We start from the raw sequence: 15,260 nt of genomic DNA, 5'->3' as shown, positions 1-15,260 counted from the left end.
TATAAAAAATGACGGAACAATACACAGAGCAATATTATTGTTTTATTATCACAAATCTTAGTTCTGTGTGAAATATAAATATTTACAAATGAAATATAGACCTGCATTGTTACGAGATTATAAATAGATGTTCTACAAAAATTTAATGAAATTGATAAATGGGTGAATTTCTTTTTTGGGAGAATTAGCTGCATTCATTTTCACATCTCATGATCTGGGTTGTTAATTAAATTGTGATAATGATTATTACATTTACACATACTAAAACATTTTCTGGATGGAAAACTTGTACATTCACAGACTTAAAAAGCCTCGGTAAAACATTTACTAAACAAAACCAATGAATTTCTGAACCACTTTTCCATGCACAACTTTCAAATTATGACATTCTCAAATCTCTAACAAAGATGTTATTAATGTCAACTGTGATGCCAAAGTTTAAAACTCGCAATAAATATTTAAAAATAAATTTTAAAATGATAATAATTTAACCAAAAAAAGAAAGATTGAATGCAACTTTTTGAAGCTAAAACTAAAATAGCACAAAAAAATTTACATTTTAAAAATATATTAATAAAAGTGAATTCTTTATATAATTAATATAATTTTGTATTATTTGAAATAAAATCTTACTGTAAGACTTAGTAAACAAAATGAACATCTTTGTAAAATGGAGTATGAGACCAAAAATTCACTTAGATGTACTGGAAGTTTCATTAAAAATGTTCCATGTCTTTTGGTGAATAGCAGTCAAGTAAAAGTTGCTTATCTTTAGTCATATATGTATTTGAATACTACATGCCCTAAATGTAAAGCCAAACTACACTTGAAATTCATCATTTTATTTTTCTATGGTGCTGTTGACCATGGTGGGTTTATCTGTAATGATTTACTCAACAACTTTAATGGAGGGCGACATGGTGAGAGATGACTGGCCAGCTAAAGGTTTGAATTGCAGGCCAAATGTACTCTGCTGTGACTTTGGCACAGAGGTTAGACCAGAAGTCTGTTTTCTTGTGTTCTCTTCTTTGGCTGATTTAGGAAATCTCACTGCAGTTGCTTTACCAACTGTTTGCTGGAATAGTAGAGTTAAATTTTTAAACAATAAATAATAGGATTTATTTAACTTTATAATACTAGGTTAATATAATAATAAAATGTTTCAATATTTTAGAAATGTAAAAAGTAAGTTGTTTAACGACTATTTAGTAATGTTTCAAAACAAAAAATGTAAATAAGCAGTTTTTTTTTCTTCTTCGTTCTTAATTGTAAGAGATTTTCTCCAACACAATAAAGCATTTCGTGTCAACTAGTTATAGGCCATTGACTTCAATACAGCATGCACTTCTTTCTGGATTTGCTTCCATCACCATTGTCTAACATAGAACAAACTACAATGCAGCAGTTATTTGATTATGGAGTTTTCTCTCCTAGATGGGTTGCTGTTCCCAGTTATTGAGCACTATCTGCCCAGTGGTTAAAGCTCAGGACTTTTTGATTTAGCAACCATGAGCTTGATCACGCCATTCCCAAATAAGCAGCCAACTTTACAATATATTTCAGCACAAGTAATTTTCACAACCACTTCCTATGGTGTATTTAGCTAGTTGACGTAAGGACAGATTAAAAAAAACAATTACATGGCTTGTGAATTTAGCTAAAGAAAATTGTAGTGTTTGAGTTTTGAGTAAATAAACTAGTCTCAATCTTGTCCTTATAAGCTGTACTTGTGAAGATATTTATCTGGCAACTTTACTAACAAACAAAAAAAAAAGACTGGCCAAACAGAATTAGGCTATATTAGATTTAGCGGATGAAATTTAAAAAAAAAACATCACCATCCAACAAAAAATATAATTATTTGATTAGTTGAAGATTTTTTTTTTTAAACTGTTGCTCATTGTGCTTTAATTGTTAATGTTTTAAAATCTATGACTATGATTATTGTATCTGGTTGGAAAAATTGAAAAATCTCAGCAACCATAAAGATAACTGATCCACAACTCACTTTAGTAATTGGGTCATGTCTTTCCACTACAATGGAGGCCATCGGAGGGGCCAAGGTCACTCCTTGGTTCTGGAGACCTAAACTTTTAGTTCCTGTTCGAGAATTGGGAGCAGTTGATGGTCTGGATTTTGTAGTCTTCACCTGAAAGAGTTTACAAAAAAAATTTAAGTACACAATGTTTTAAGTTCTATTTGTTGGTTTATAAATTATTAGCTGGATGATATGATTAAATGAAACTTCTCTTGTAAGCAAATTTTACTTTCCATTATTTTTCCTATAGCACATTCTTTAAAATCCTCCTTACTTAAATGGTAATTAAACCAGCTCTATGTCTACGGTATGATGATTAAAAGTATAATATAGTGACAGTGACAGTGTTTATTTTAGAAAAAAGTCAAGAAATAAATATTTTTTTGAATAAAAAATAAACCACTAGCTTTTAAAACAACTGGTCCAACTATATAGAAATGCTTTTGTGTGTTGCAAGAACTACTAGTAGTAGGTTTTGTTTAGAAAAAGCAAACCAATAAAAAAGGCATTTTATAACAATAAACTTTTAACAATCTGGCCAAATATTACAAACACCTTTTGAGTGTTGCAAGAACTGCTAGTGGCTGGCATGGAATGTGGCTGATACCCAGTAATGTACAGGTCTGGAACTGCTGTCACAGTCAAATCTGGCGGCAGGGATTTGGATGAATGCTCGTCTTTCTGTGGTATACTTGACTCGAGGTTGTTGTTGATATTCACATTGTTGTTGCTGTACGAAGCATCTGAAAATATTTTTTAAAAAAAAACAGTCAATTTAAAATTGTTCTAAATGACACAACCGTCAATTTAAAACTTTTCTTATATATACATATTTATAAATATATATATATTTATATATATATATATATATATATATATATATATATATATATATATATATATATATATATGTTACCGAGTCTATTTACTTGTAGTGCCAAATGTTACCGAATGTATTTACTCGTGCTATCTTTGACCAGCACACAACATCGACCACAATACAGATACTCGGAAGTGCAGGTTTACATTGATCTCTTTATTACATGAATCAATAGAAATGCTCCACATAACAATGCATCAATGTTCCACAAGAATACAATGAACCAACTGACCCCCACTGTCCTCACTAGTCCTCACATATCAGAATGCACGTGTCCATCGTTCCTATTCTCACAAATCACAACACGTCCACACAGTTCAGTCTTCAACTCGGTTCTGCGCTTTCTACCAGTCGCCTTCCCATTATATCCCCTCGTATTCGTAATCCTTTCCATTCGTTGAATCAGACTATGAACTACGCAGTTCTGTCGTATCGCTTCCCAAACTACGCAATGGCTTTGTGTTCGTTATCAGTCCACACCCCCTGTATCAGTTGCATCAGCCCAGTTTGGCCTTGATCGTGTCTTTAGTTGACAGACTGTATTGCGTTCTTATCGTCTTTAGTAACTACACTAGTTACATCCACCCCCGCCTTTTTTTTGTGTGTTTTCAACCACAAACAACGCTTGGCAGGTGCACTCCTTCAGTGTCAAACGCAACACCGTAAAAAAAATTTACTGTTCCACTCACTGTCAATGTCGTCACATTCGTATAAGATTGACAGTTATCCCTATTTCAACATATCAAATGTGTCTACATCATATTCCTCAGACACAAAGCAGTTCTAGAATTCACATCCTATTCCTCAGAAACAAAATCACAACATATCTATTTTTCAATTTCTAAACATTCTAAAACATCAGTTAACAATCATAGCTAAGTTCCAAACAATCTCACGAATGTGTGCCTGCATAGCCTTAGCTGATTCTCAATGAGACACATGAATTTTGGTAACTTTGCCACATTCTGTACAAGTTTCTCCCGATTCATCTAAACCAATTGTTGATACCTTCATAATTCTTTCCCTCCATTTTGCATTTCTCATTTCCTCCTCATAGTTTTGCTCATCTCTATGTTTTCCTTTAGGATTATATGTGGTTGTTCTAGATTTGTTGATCCCGTAGTGGCTGCACAGTTGGTTAATTACTTCTGACTCGAAGGCCCTTCCTTGGTCAGAGTGTAATTGTCTTGGTATACCATATTTGATGAACCAATGTTCTATTAAGACCTTTGCCACTGTTTTGGCCGTCTGATCTCGTGTGGGCACCGCGACAGTCCATTTGGTGAATACGTCAGTCATCACCAACACATGTTCCGTCCCATCCGATGATTGCTCCAACGACGTAAAGTCCATAGCCACAATCTCTAGGGGTTTTGTTGCCAGTAAGTGTCCTGATGGCTGTCTCATTTTGACAACTGGCATTTTCGCATGCTGACACCTCACACAAGCCTCACAATGGCGTTTGACCTCCATCTCCATATTGGTATTAGATCGTAGCAATTCAAGTTCATCTGTATAATTCTTCACTTCATTTTCTCTTTCTGTATTCACTGATTTAAGATTCTCAATAGAAATGTGCAAAACTTCTACTTCTTTTTCTTTATCTGCTATAAGACGTGTATTATTTTCAACCTTGTTCATTAGTTCTAATACTTGCTTTTCTAACTGTTGATTCAATAGCCTTTCTTTTTCTATCATTTCTTCTAGTTTGCCAACACTGTTCTGTTGTCTAATATTTTTATTTTCTTCTTCAGATAATAGACACTTTAAAGATGAACATTTCTCCTGTGCTTTTAATTTGCATGAACTTTCCCTATCCAGTTTCATGGTTAACATTGAGATCTCATTATTAAGTCTACCAATTTCTTCCTTATCATCATTTTTCTCAGCCAAAAAATTGTTCACTTGAAACTTTTTAACATCCAAGTTCATTTCACAGTTCATTTTTTCTATTATTAACAAGTCTTTTGAATTCTTAAGTTCTTCCACCAAGGCTATAGTATCTGTTAGCTTAGTTTCACAATTCTGAAGTTCAGAAAGCTTCAAATCTAATTTTCCTTGTGTAATTTGAAGTTCTTTTTCAATATCTGATAATTTCTCTTCAAGTCTTGTTTGAGACTCTTTCATTGTTTGTCCCATTTTGTTTCTTAAGCCATAACCTCGCCCCTCTGTAGCCTGGACCTGCCTTACAGAGGGCGATCGTTTCACCGGACAGTACCGTGCCATACGTCCGGGCTGTGAGCAGGACAGGCAGATTGGTCGACCGTCAGCTGTCCACTGGAGTGATGGATTGGCAGGTCGCGGCTGTCTAACTTGTCTATGTTTTGTCCAGTTTTTGCCCTGATTATTTGCTGCTGACCTGCTTTCTAACCTCTCCAACCGTTGGTCAACCTTGTCCAGGTGGGCCAACAGTTGAGCCATCATGGTTTCCATCGTGCCGATCCCTGTGGGTGGTGATTGTTTCTGTTCCGGCACAGGGACTTTGTCTACCGAGCAGTTCGATTCGTCCTCATACTCGGACCTGCGGATCGCTGAGTTCCTGACCTGAAGGAAGGTCAACTGTGGGTCTTTGTATACCTCCTCTTTCAAATATCTTCTTGACATAGGGGTTGCTAACCCTTCGATGAAATGGTCCCTCAGCAGGCGCGCATCTATGTCGGGTATTTTGCCTTTTACAGCTTCAAAGGCCCTGTTCATTCGGTGTGAATATTCCATCACACTCTCCGCCAGTCTCTGCTTTATACCTACGAACACCGATAGCAGTTGCGATCCCGACCGTCTCTCCCCAAAGGTCTCCACAATTAGATCTAGCACCTTATTTGGGTCTTTCTGGAGCTCTTTATCGTGGCATTTGACCTCCGCCCTAACCGTCTCCCCTATACTGCTCATCAACAACCTTAATCTTTCCTCTGGTGACATGTATCTCGAGGCCCAGGCAGCTTTGACCTCTTCACTGAACCTGTTGGTTAAGGTTGGATCACCGTCCCCATAAAATTTGTTGATGTGGGATTCTCTAGGCAGGACCACCATATGGATCGGCTTTTCGTCCAAATTAGACATTCTAATTTTTTTCTGTCCTGGTCCATCTGGAGGCAAGGGGTCATCTTCACTGCTGCCTATCTCTGGGCTATCTTTATCTGGCTCAGATTGTTGGGCCAGCAGGAGTTTTTGTTTTTTTCTGATATTTAATTTAAAATACCACTCCTGCGTCTGTCATTCACATTAAGGAAAAATGTTGCAGCTATGCAGCAGATAGTGTTGCCCAAAAGGGAGATCATGACATATTTCCAGTGTCCAAGAGTTACGTCTATATCTTGGTTGTCATCTTTGCCTAGTATTTGTCTAACAACCCAGTTGGAGATGCCAATGCCAATCATCTGGATGCTGGTGGTCAGGCCCATAGCTGTCCCCAGGGTAGTTGGTGTTACAACTAGGGGTATACTGGGCCACATGCTTGCAGCGGCAAAAGAGCATGTGACACCAAGCCAGAATGATAATGAAAGGTGTCTCATATCTGTTATTTTCAATTTCCTAGATTCTGATTTCAGTTTTCCCTTTTATATATTTTCTTCAAATAAAAAAAGACCTTTCCTACCGTTTATGTAAGAATAATTTCCCTGTTCCTGATTGTCCGAATTCACACACGAAACACAGTTATTAATTAGGTTGACAATGGGTGCCGCTAACGGCTGGTCTAGTTGAATTCCACTGCCGACAGCGCCAAATGTTACCGAGTCTATTTACTTGAAGTGCCAAATGTTACAGAATGTATTTACTCGTGCTATCTTTGACCAGCACACAACATCGACCACAATACAGATACTCGGAAGTGCAGGTTTACATTGATCTCTTTATTACATGAATCAACAGAAATGCTCCACATAACAATGCATCAATGTTCCACAAGAATACAATGAACCAACTGACCCCCACTGTCCTCACTAGTCCTCACATATCAGAATGCACGTGTCCATCGTTCCTATTCTCACAAATCACAACACGTCCACACAGTTCAGTCTTCAACTCGGTTCTGCGCTTTCTACCAGTCGCCTTCCCATTATATCCCCTCGTATTCGTAATCCTTTCCATTCGTTGCATCAGACTATGAACTACGCAGCGGCTTTGTGTTCGTTATCAGTCCACACCCCCTGTATCAGTTGCATCAGCCCAGTTTGGCCTTGATCGTGTCTTTAGTTGACAGACAGTATTGCGTTCTTATCGTCTTTAGTAACTACATTAGTTACATATATATATATATATATATATATATATATATATATATATATATATATATATATATATATATATATATATATATATATATATATATATATATATATATATATATATATATATAAAGGAGGGATAGTTTTAAAAAATGAAGAACACTTGATTCAAATAATGTGCTAAAAAATGTAATCTGTTAATTGAAGTATTCTAAATCAATGTTTATACCAGTAAACATCAACGCTTGTTCAATAAGTGCGCAATGGTTTTAAATCATGTAAATAAAACATGTGCATTGTAAATAAAACATTTAAAGTACTAAAAAAAAAATAGTAACTCCCAAACCTTGCGTATCTTCTGCCCCAAATGCTGACATGGCCTCCATGTTGAGGGCACACACTCCTCTCATGAAAGCTTTCTTCACTTGCTGACTGTACTGCTCCCTCTCACACTGTAAGATCCTCATCTTTTCCTCAAGCTCAGCAATGTGGCTGTTTAACTGAGTCATTTTAAAATACAGATGAAACTTTTTGTTCACACTTTTTAAAAATACTTTCTTAATAAAAACTTTTTTTGTTTTATACTAAAACTATCATTTTAAAGACTGAAAAAACAATTGAATGAGTATGAATTTAAAATGTGGTTTTCAACAACTAGAGTACAAAACCAAACATGGGGTTACAAGCAAATATTTAGAGAGAAAACATGGTGTTGCAGGCCCTTTATTAAGAACTACTAATGATAATATGGGACGGCATGACAATAGTAAAGTAAAGGCGGCTGGGCAAAGTGCTGACCACACCTTTCCTTCATTTGCCGAGGTCAAGTAACATATAAACTTTACTTCATCTGCCAAATGGATCTCTAGGTCTATAGGGGATTCTTTACATTTAATTAAATTAAAATTATAATCTTTGAAAAAAGAAAAAAAAATTCTATAGTTTATACAGACCTACTGATAAAATACTAGAGCTTTATTCAAAAAAGTTTGATTGAGGCTGAGGTATCCATACACATGATGAAATAAAACAAAACTTGACTCACTGATTGAATCTTGCACTCGTAGTCCGTGCTCAACTGTGTACAAATACTCTGTGCCTTGACCTCACACAGCCTCTCAACCCTCTTGCGCCACCGACATTGTACAGTGCCAAACCAGGCCTTAAACACTTTCTGCATCAGCATGTGATTGTGGAAATTTTGGGCCACCCTTTCAGTAAACTTCTGCAGAACAAAATAATCACAATTTTTAATTGGTATCAATCTAAGTAATGTAAATAAAACAAAATAATTTTTTACCAAAACTTTTGTAAACTTCTGTAGTATTCCTACAAAATAAACGTTACACAAAAAAAGTATCATTTATTATAGAAATATCAATTTTAAAACTTTTTGTAAATCCCACAGAATATTTAATGTTTGTATTCCAAATATTTTAAGTAGAAGAATGTATCCTATATTAAGTAATTGCCTATGTTCATCTGTCTGTAACCATAAATACACCCATAAATACAGAACACACAACTAGCCAAGAAGAGTGACAGAGGTAAAGGAAAACAATCAAATGATTTTTCAAATTTAAACATTTGTGCATTTTCATTTTTTTATTTATATTTTTTAAATGTATGCCTGTTGACTAACAATAAAGAAAGAAATATCAGAAAGAAAATATAATATCTTGATAAAATAACAAATATTACAAGTAAAAAAACAAAATTTCTCAATAATTAAAAATACTACAGACCTCTCTCTTGGTGTCAACGACCTGAGCCTTGCAAGCAAAAAACGCCTGAGCTTTGGTCACTTTCTCTTTCTCTTTGGCCAGCGCCTGGGTCAAGTTCTCTATCAGCGTGTCCTTCCTACACATGCTCTGTTCACATGTGCTGACCAGCTCACCCAGCTTGGTTACCTCCCTGCAAAGCCTTTCTTTCTCTTCCATCAACCTGGTGTTAAAAATTCAGGGTCCTTAATTTTCTTTTTTTAATATATAAAATAAAAATTGAAATAAAAAATTCAGGGTTCTAAATTTTCTGTTTTTAATATATAAAATAAAAACTGAAATAGAATTTTCTAGAAAAAAAAACTGAAATAAAAAATTCAGGGTTCTAAATTTTCTGTTTTTAATATATAAAATAAAAACTGAAATAAAATTTTCTAGAAAAAAAAACTGAAATAAAAATTCAGGGTTCTAAATTTTCTGTTTTTAATATATAAAATAAAAACTGAACTAAAAATTCAGGGTTCTAAATTTTCTATTTTTAATATATAAAATAAAAACTGAAATAAAATTTTCTAGAAAAAAAACAAAAAAGTCAATCATAGAATCAAGAAGGGCAGATAAATAAAACTAAAAGCTCAAATACTTTCACGTTGTCTACATTAAGCACAATTAGCTAGTGGCCATCACTAAGAAAGCAGTCTTTACATTTCTTAAGTCAGATACCCATTACAGTTTATTGGTCTAAAGAGTTCGGCGGTGTCAGCCAGTAAAGCTCATGGTTGCTAAACCAAGTCCCGAGTTCAAAACCCTGGGCAGATGAGGCTCGATAGCTGGGGACAACAACCCATCTAGGTGAGAAAACTCCAAAATCAAACTGTTGCCTTGTTCTAGAGCAAACAAACTCTATGTAAACAAATCCAGAAGGAAAAGCAGGCGGAAATCAGAGTTAAAGGCCTAAATCGTGCATAACAGGTTGACAGGTAATAGTGATAGAAGATATCCCGTCTAATATTACAATTAAGAAAGAAGAAGAAAACAGGAATTGGTCTTAGAAAATTTCTGTGGACGACCTCAGGAATGTAATAACAGCCTTCAGCATCAGCTTTTTTACCACTTGACCATCCCCCCCCCCCCTCCCATGATCTAACCTTAGAAACCATAACATTGATGCTTAGTACACTAACTTACTCCTGTCTCTCTCTGTAGTGAAGCTTAGTGACACAGTCAGCTGCTTGTGTTGTTGATTTACCCATCTCTTCCTGCACATTAAATAGTATTCATCAAAACAGGTAAACTAAAATAACTTAATATTAATAAGTCACATAAAACTGAATACACAACACTATATTGTTAGTATTAAATAAAAAATTTTTTAAATAAATGTAAGAACTACCACTAGTGCTTTTCAAAAAGTGAACTAGAAAATTTTTTTGGTATAGGCCTATTTACACAATTTTTTTTTTTAAAAACCACCACAAAAATTGTTTCACTAACCAGTATCTCAGTCTTGAGCTTTGCCAGCCAACCATCAAGTTTACAAGACATATCTAGTACAGCAGTACCCACTATGGACCCATGTTTATGTTTTGATGTCTTGGTAAGTCCTTCTAGTAAAATTATTGTGGTTACAGAGAAGGCAGAAACAAAAATATTCAATATAGTGCTAAAAACTTCTCTTGGGTTAACTTAAACAAACCGCTAAGTAATTGCAACAACATTATTTTTGGGATAGTAAACATAAATAATTAAAACATTTAAGATGAGGATACATAGAAAATTGTATCACAGGATCTACTCTTATTAAGTATGAACAAGAATTCAGCTGCTCTGTTCTTATGGAGATGTCTGATACATAATATTAAATAATACAGCTGTAAGATTTTATGAGCATAGACTAATTGTTTTTAAAATCTCTGTATGGGTAGGGCCTACTTACTTTTCTTTTTTAATTTATTGTCGTTTTTGTCTGTCTCTGTAAATAAATGAAAGCTTTGTTCACTGTCTGTACTTTCATCTTTGCTGGTATAATGTGTTGGATAAATTGAGTTTGTGTTAGCATCATTAACAGTTTCCCCTGATGAAGAAAGAAAATATAATGCTCCATGTTAAAAAACTATCAACACAAGAAATGTTAAAACAATAACAAAAAAAAAAGCATGATATTTACAAAATATTTTATTGCAATATCTTGATGACCACAGCTTATGAAGAATCTGTGATACAGATCATAAAAATTTCTAAAACTGTGGTGGCATGGTCAATTAATACATCACTCTCTTGCAGGACCCTAGTTTCTAGTTTAGAATAACTCAAGTGAATAAGTATACTGGGATGCTGTGGTCGGATGGTAGAGCATATGACTGTTTCAAGTTCAAATCCGCAGGCTTAAACCCTTGAGACCACCCAGTTCCCACAATAGGGGAAATAAAGTTGGCTGGGCATAGTGCAGACAAGACTTGCTTCATATGACGAGATCACAGAAACAGGCAAACTCCAGTCCAGGCCTTTATAATCTCCGCCATGACCACCAGATTTGAATGATAACTTTACTTACTTTTAAACAAAGCAGAGACAATTTGAGGACACAGAAACAAATGAGCATTGCTTCAGCTGTAGGGCCTAAAACAGTACATTCCCCACCACTATATTACAAGAAGTAACACAGCATTCAGCTGTATGGCCTAAAACAGTACATTCACTACCACTATATTATAAAGTAACACAGCAGCTACAAACCTTGTTGATGGTATACAGGTGTTTGTCTGGAGCTAGACACACCTGACCTGTTTGACCCACCCGACCTGTTTGACCCACCCGACCTGTGGGAGTTGATTGGCTGGAACACACCCTCCTTTTCAGGATTGCCTAGCCCTTTCAGATCTAGTGGTGGCATTCCAACTGCATACTTTAAAAGTTCTGAATACTCTTCCTAACAACAAATAAAAGACATATTGTATAACAAATCAACATCAATTAATCTGAACCTTTAGTCATTGCCAAAACCTATATAAATAACTCACTTATTTAGATAAATTCAACATATATAAAAAAATAATACCTAATTTAAATTTTATATTTGTACAGCTTAAAGAGAAATTCAGGATTCCTGTATTTAAATATTCCAACAGATTGTACTCTTCAGCATTTGGTTAAGATTATCATAAAATTAACCTACAAATATTGAAAAGTAAATCTAGTATTACCTTGGTGCCCCAACATAAACATTTAAGAAAGTTGAGGTAAGTGTAATTACCTGCATTCGGGAGGACACAGAACTTCCAGGTGATTCCGGGGGAAGCATGGGAGGACTATTCCTACTTGCAGCTTCACCAGATGAATCATGGCTTTGACCACTCATTGTTTTACTCCTAATGTTGAGACCCTTAAATTAATGATCATGTTAATTTTTAAGTAAAAGAATTTTTAAAAATAGGTTTTAAAGAAGAAGACAAGTATTAATTAATCAAATGTAATACAGACAGCTGAATTGATAATGACTCATAATTGCAGGATAGGTAAGGCTAATATTACTATCTCTAGGCCATAAATAATTCTCATTGCTTGATGCTGAACATTCAAAACACAAAGCTACTTCTTTTTCTTCATTTTTAATTGTAATATTGAATGTGATTTCCTCCAACACAATTAAAAATGTGTCAACCAGTTATGTGCCATTTAGGTAGTATATTCTGATTATAAACTGCTCTTCTTTTTGGGTTTGTTTCAATATCTTTTTTTCCCACCCAAGAACAAACTACAAGTTATTTGCTGTCCTCGGCTATTGCACTTCACCGGCCAGGGGGATTCTATCCTGGGACTTTTCAGTTTAGCAATCACCAGGTTTACCATCCCGACCCCTGATCTGGACAGTAACTTGATTAGGTAAAGAGTGAGGGAAGGCTTTGATTTATCACCTATACATACTATACAGTCTTTGAGGAAAACTTTTACAAACAAATTGCAAAAATTGTCCCCCTACACTGAGTAGTTATTTTCTTTTAACTTTTTAAAAGCTTTGGGTAGAATCTCATCTATATTTTTGTTATAGACGGTAAAATTTGTGACCCATTTTATGTTAATATGCTTGCATATTTATATTAATTTTAAATATGTAATTTTAAAACTATTCTAATTGATACTTCTGAATATATTTAGAAGAAATATACCAGGGAAATATTTTGAGAGAATAATAATAATAATGAAGACTAACAAAAGGTTGTGTTGCTGTTCTAATTATAGGCCTTATTGTATACTAAAATAGTCAATTAGTAGGCCCTCTGCCTAATTTTATCTTTTAACTAAACCAATATTTGCAAATAATAGTAATAGGCCTATTAGATATTCAGTAAAGTCCAGTTAAGTAGGCATTATAGTTTATATTGTATTAAGTATTATAACCTAGCCCTAGATCTAGGCCTAACTAAGGCTAAAATGAACTAAATTTAAATGCAACATTTAATTTTAATAAAAATTAAAAATAAACTTTAGGCCTAAAGTAACAGTTTAAAGAGATATGTAACACAACACTAAGACTTAAGATTTAAAATTTAAACTGATTATAATCTAGATATAGACTTAATTGTAGACTTAATTTTTTTAAAATGCAAAGAAGTAAGACTATTGAAATACATTAGTTTAGTTTAGTTAAGTAGTAGGCCTATAAAAAGAACATGTTGTAACTTGTGGTGAGCTATGCCGAATGATCCGGTTTTTCTGCTATTGTGATATTTAACAGAGTAAATCAAATTGTACTATACTTGATGATTAGACCTAGATCTAGAAATCTAGTTATAATCTGCATTGTCTCATTTTTTGTTAGAATCATACCGGCTTAACTGCAGTAGTCACTTAGAAAATAGTCCAACAATCCGTATAGTTATCAGTTCAGTGAAACCTCCATTTGTAAACAAAACTCAAATGTCAAGCAGTCTCTACGGCGATTGGATAATTTCGACTCCTCTAAATACCAAGAAATACAAAACATAAAAATGTTCGTGGTTAATCGAAAGATTTATATATCTATTTGCAGTTGCATACATTTACTAAATTTACTAAATTTACTAAATTTACTAAATGATTTAGTAAATGCCATGTACGACCACGCTTTTATTTATAATTATGTGTGCTAAATCAATCGAGTTATCTTATTCTCATTGAAATAGAGTTAAATAACACTTCTGATACATGCACATTGGATCTAAGTTGAAGTTTGCAGTTTCGTTCATCTAACTGAAACGTTGTTTAAGTTATCGGTTTTTGAGAACTAGAGATCTAGAAAATAGAGTAAGTACCACTTCAGACAGTGGTGTTCATTCGAGCACCCTAATTTCCCAGGTGGCTATCTGAGCGCATGGGGTCCATTGGTTTGGTGTACTGCACACAGTGGCGTGCAGATGGAGGGGGGGGGGGGGGGAGCAGGCCGCTAGCATCCATTTCGGGGGGCATCCGATGCGGGTGAATTTTTTTTTTGTAACTGAAAAAAGTTGCGGCATGTTGTGTCATTGGGTCATGATACCTTTTCATTTGTCTCCACACTGACTGCTGACTAATTTACTTATTTACTAATCTCAACAAAAACAAATTGTAATACTCAATCGTCTATCACTGTCTGTCAGAGTTTTTTCCAGGCATCTCTTCTGGGGGGCGAAGCCCCCCCCCCCCCCCCCGAAAATTTTTCACCGCCCCCCGAACGAAATGAAATTTATATAATTTATATAGAAAATATATACTTTTAACAGTGTCCGCCCCTTCCCCCCCCCCCCCCCGAAGAAAGTTTACCGCCCCCCCCCCCCCGAAAATTTCAAGAGCCCCCCCGGAGAAAAAAGTCTGGAAGAAACACTGGTGTCTGTATAGCACAAATTATATATATATATATATATATATATATATATATATATATATATATATATATATATATATATATATATATATGCATTAATTGCATTAATGTTTCTTTAATAAATGCTTTCTTTATATTAAAGTGTGAATCTGCTCTGCATTTTATTTAGTATAGTGTAGGCCCGCAGGGGTCGGCAACCTTTTGAGACATAAGAGCGGGTGACCCGGGGCGCCATGGTCTACCTTATGAGCAATATGGCGCCTACACATGTTTCAAAAAGCGCCCTACAATAGGAATGCCCTGGGCTACTACACTCAATGGCTTAACCTAAGTATGGATGGCAATCAACATACTCTGAAGGTTTTCATACACCCTGTCCTGGGGCGTCTGGGACAAAGTCAAGACAAACTGGCGCCCAAAATCTAAGATGGAAGTAATATATTGCCGATTTAGTTTACATTAAATAACTCAGTTCTAGAAAACAAGGACGCGCGTCTAAAATTACTTCTATGTAGCACGTACATATAACCCTCATTAAAAAAGTACCGTGAGTATG

The 15,260-nt window shown here is 34.9% G+C and overlaps 1 protein-coding gene across 2 annotated transcripts; it reads right to left on the bottom strand.

The window, feature by feature from the left end:
• Window positions 1–26: 26 nt before the first annotated feature.
• Window positions 27–13,793, bottom strand: LOC131930078 (centrosomal protein POC5). Of its 2 annotated transcripts, none has more exons than XM_059286433.1 (12): window positions 13,693–13,793; window positions 12,119–12,247; window positions 11,602–11,794; window positions 10,802–10,939; window positions 10,360–10,472; window positions 10,054–10,124; window positions 8,890–9,088; window positions 8,190–8,369; window positions 7,491–7,644; window positions 2,594–2,781; window positions 2,009–2,149; window positions 27–1,075 (listed from the first exon to the last, which is right to left on the bottom strand). In XM_059286433.1, the coding sequence occupies exons 2-12, from the start codon at window positions 12,221–12,223 to the stop codon at window positions 890–892; spliced, it is 1,668 nt and encodes a 555-aa protein (XP_059142416.1). In that variant the 5' UTR covers window positions 12,224–12,247; window positions 13,693–13,793; the 3' UTR covers window positions 27–889. The 2 variants fall into 2 exon arrangements, with proteins under 2 accessions (XP_059142416.1, XP_059142415.1); XM_059286432.1 differs by having other exon boundaries at window positions 12,119–12,233; window positions 13,693–13,781.
• Window positions 13,794–15,260: the final 1,467 nt, after the last annotated feature.

The sequence above is a fragment of the Physella acuta genome, unplaced genomic scaffold (genome assembly GCF_028476545.2).
Source record: "Physella acuta isolate Inbredline_101_S28 unplaced genomic scaffold, ASM2847654v3 ptg001713l, whole genome shotgun sequence".
Classification (NCBI taxonomy): domain Eukaryota; kingdom Metazoa; phylum Mollusca; class Gastropoda; family Physidae; genus Physella; species Physella acuta.
The sequence above is the reverse complement of the archived record's forward strand: the minus strand, read 5'-3'. Positions and strand labels throughout refer to the sequence as shown.

Coding starts and splice junctions, on each gene's coding strand:
- LOC131930078 (XM_059286433.1), bottom strand. CDS start 12,223: ATGAGTGGTCAAAGCCATGATTCATCTGGTGAAGCTGCAAGTAGGAAT. Junction 9,089..10,053: donor CACTACAGAGAGAGACAGGA/GTAAGTTAGTGT, acceptor TTTTAACACCAG/GTTGATGGAAGAGAAAGAAA. Junction 2,150..2,593: donor GTTCTTGCAACACTCAAAAG/GTGTTTGTAATA, acceptor AAACTCTTTCAG/GTGAAGACTACAAAATCCAG.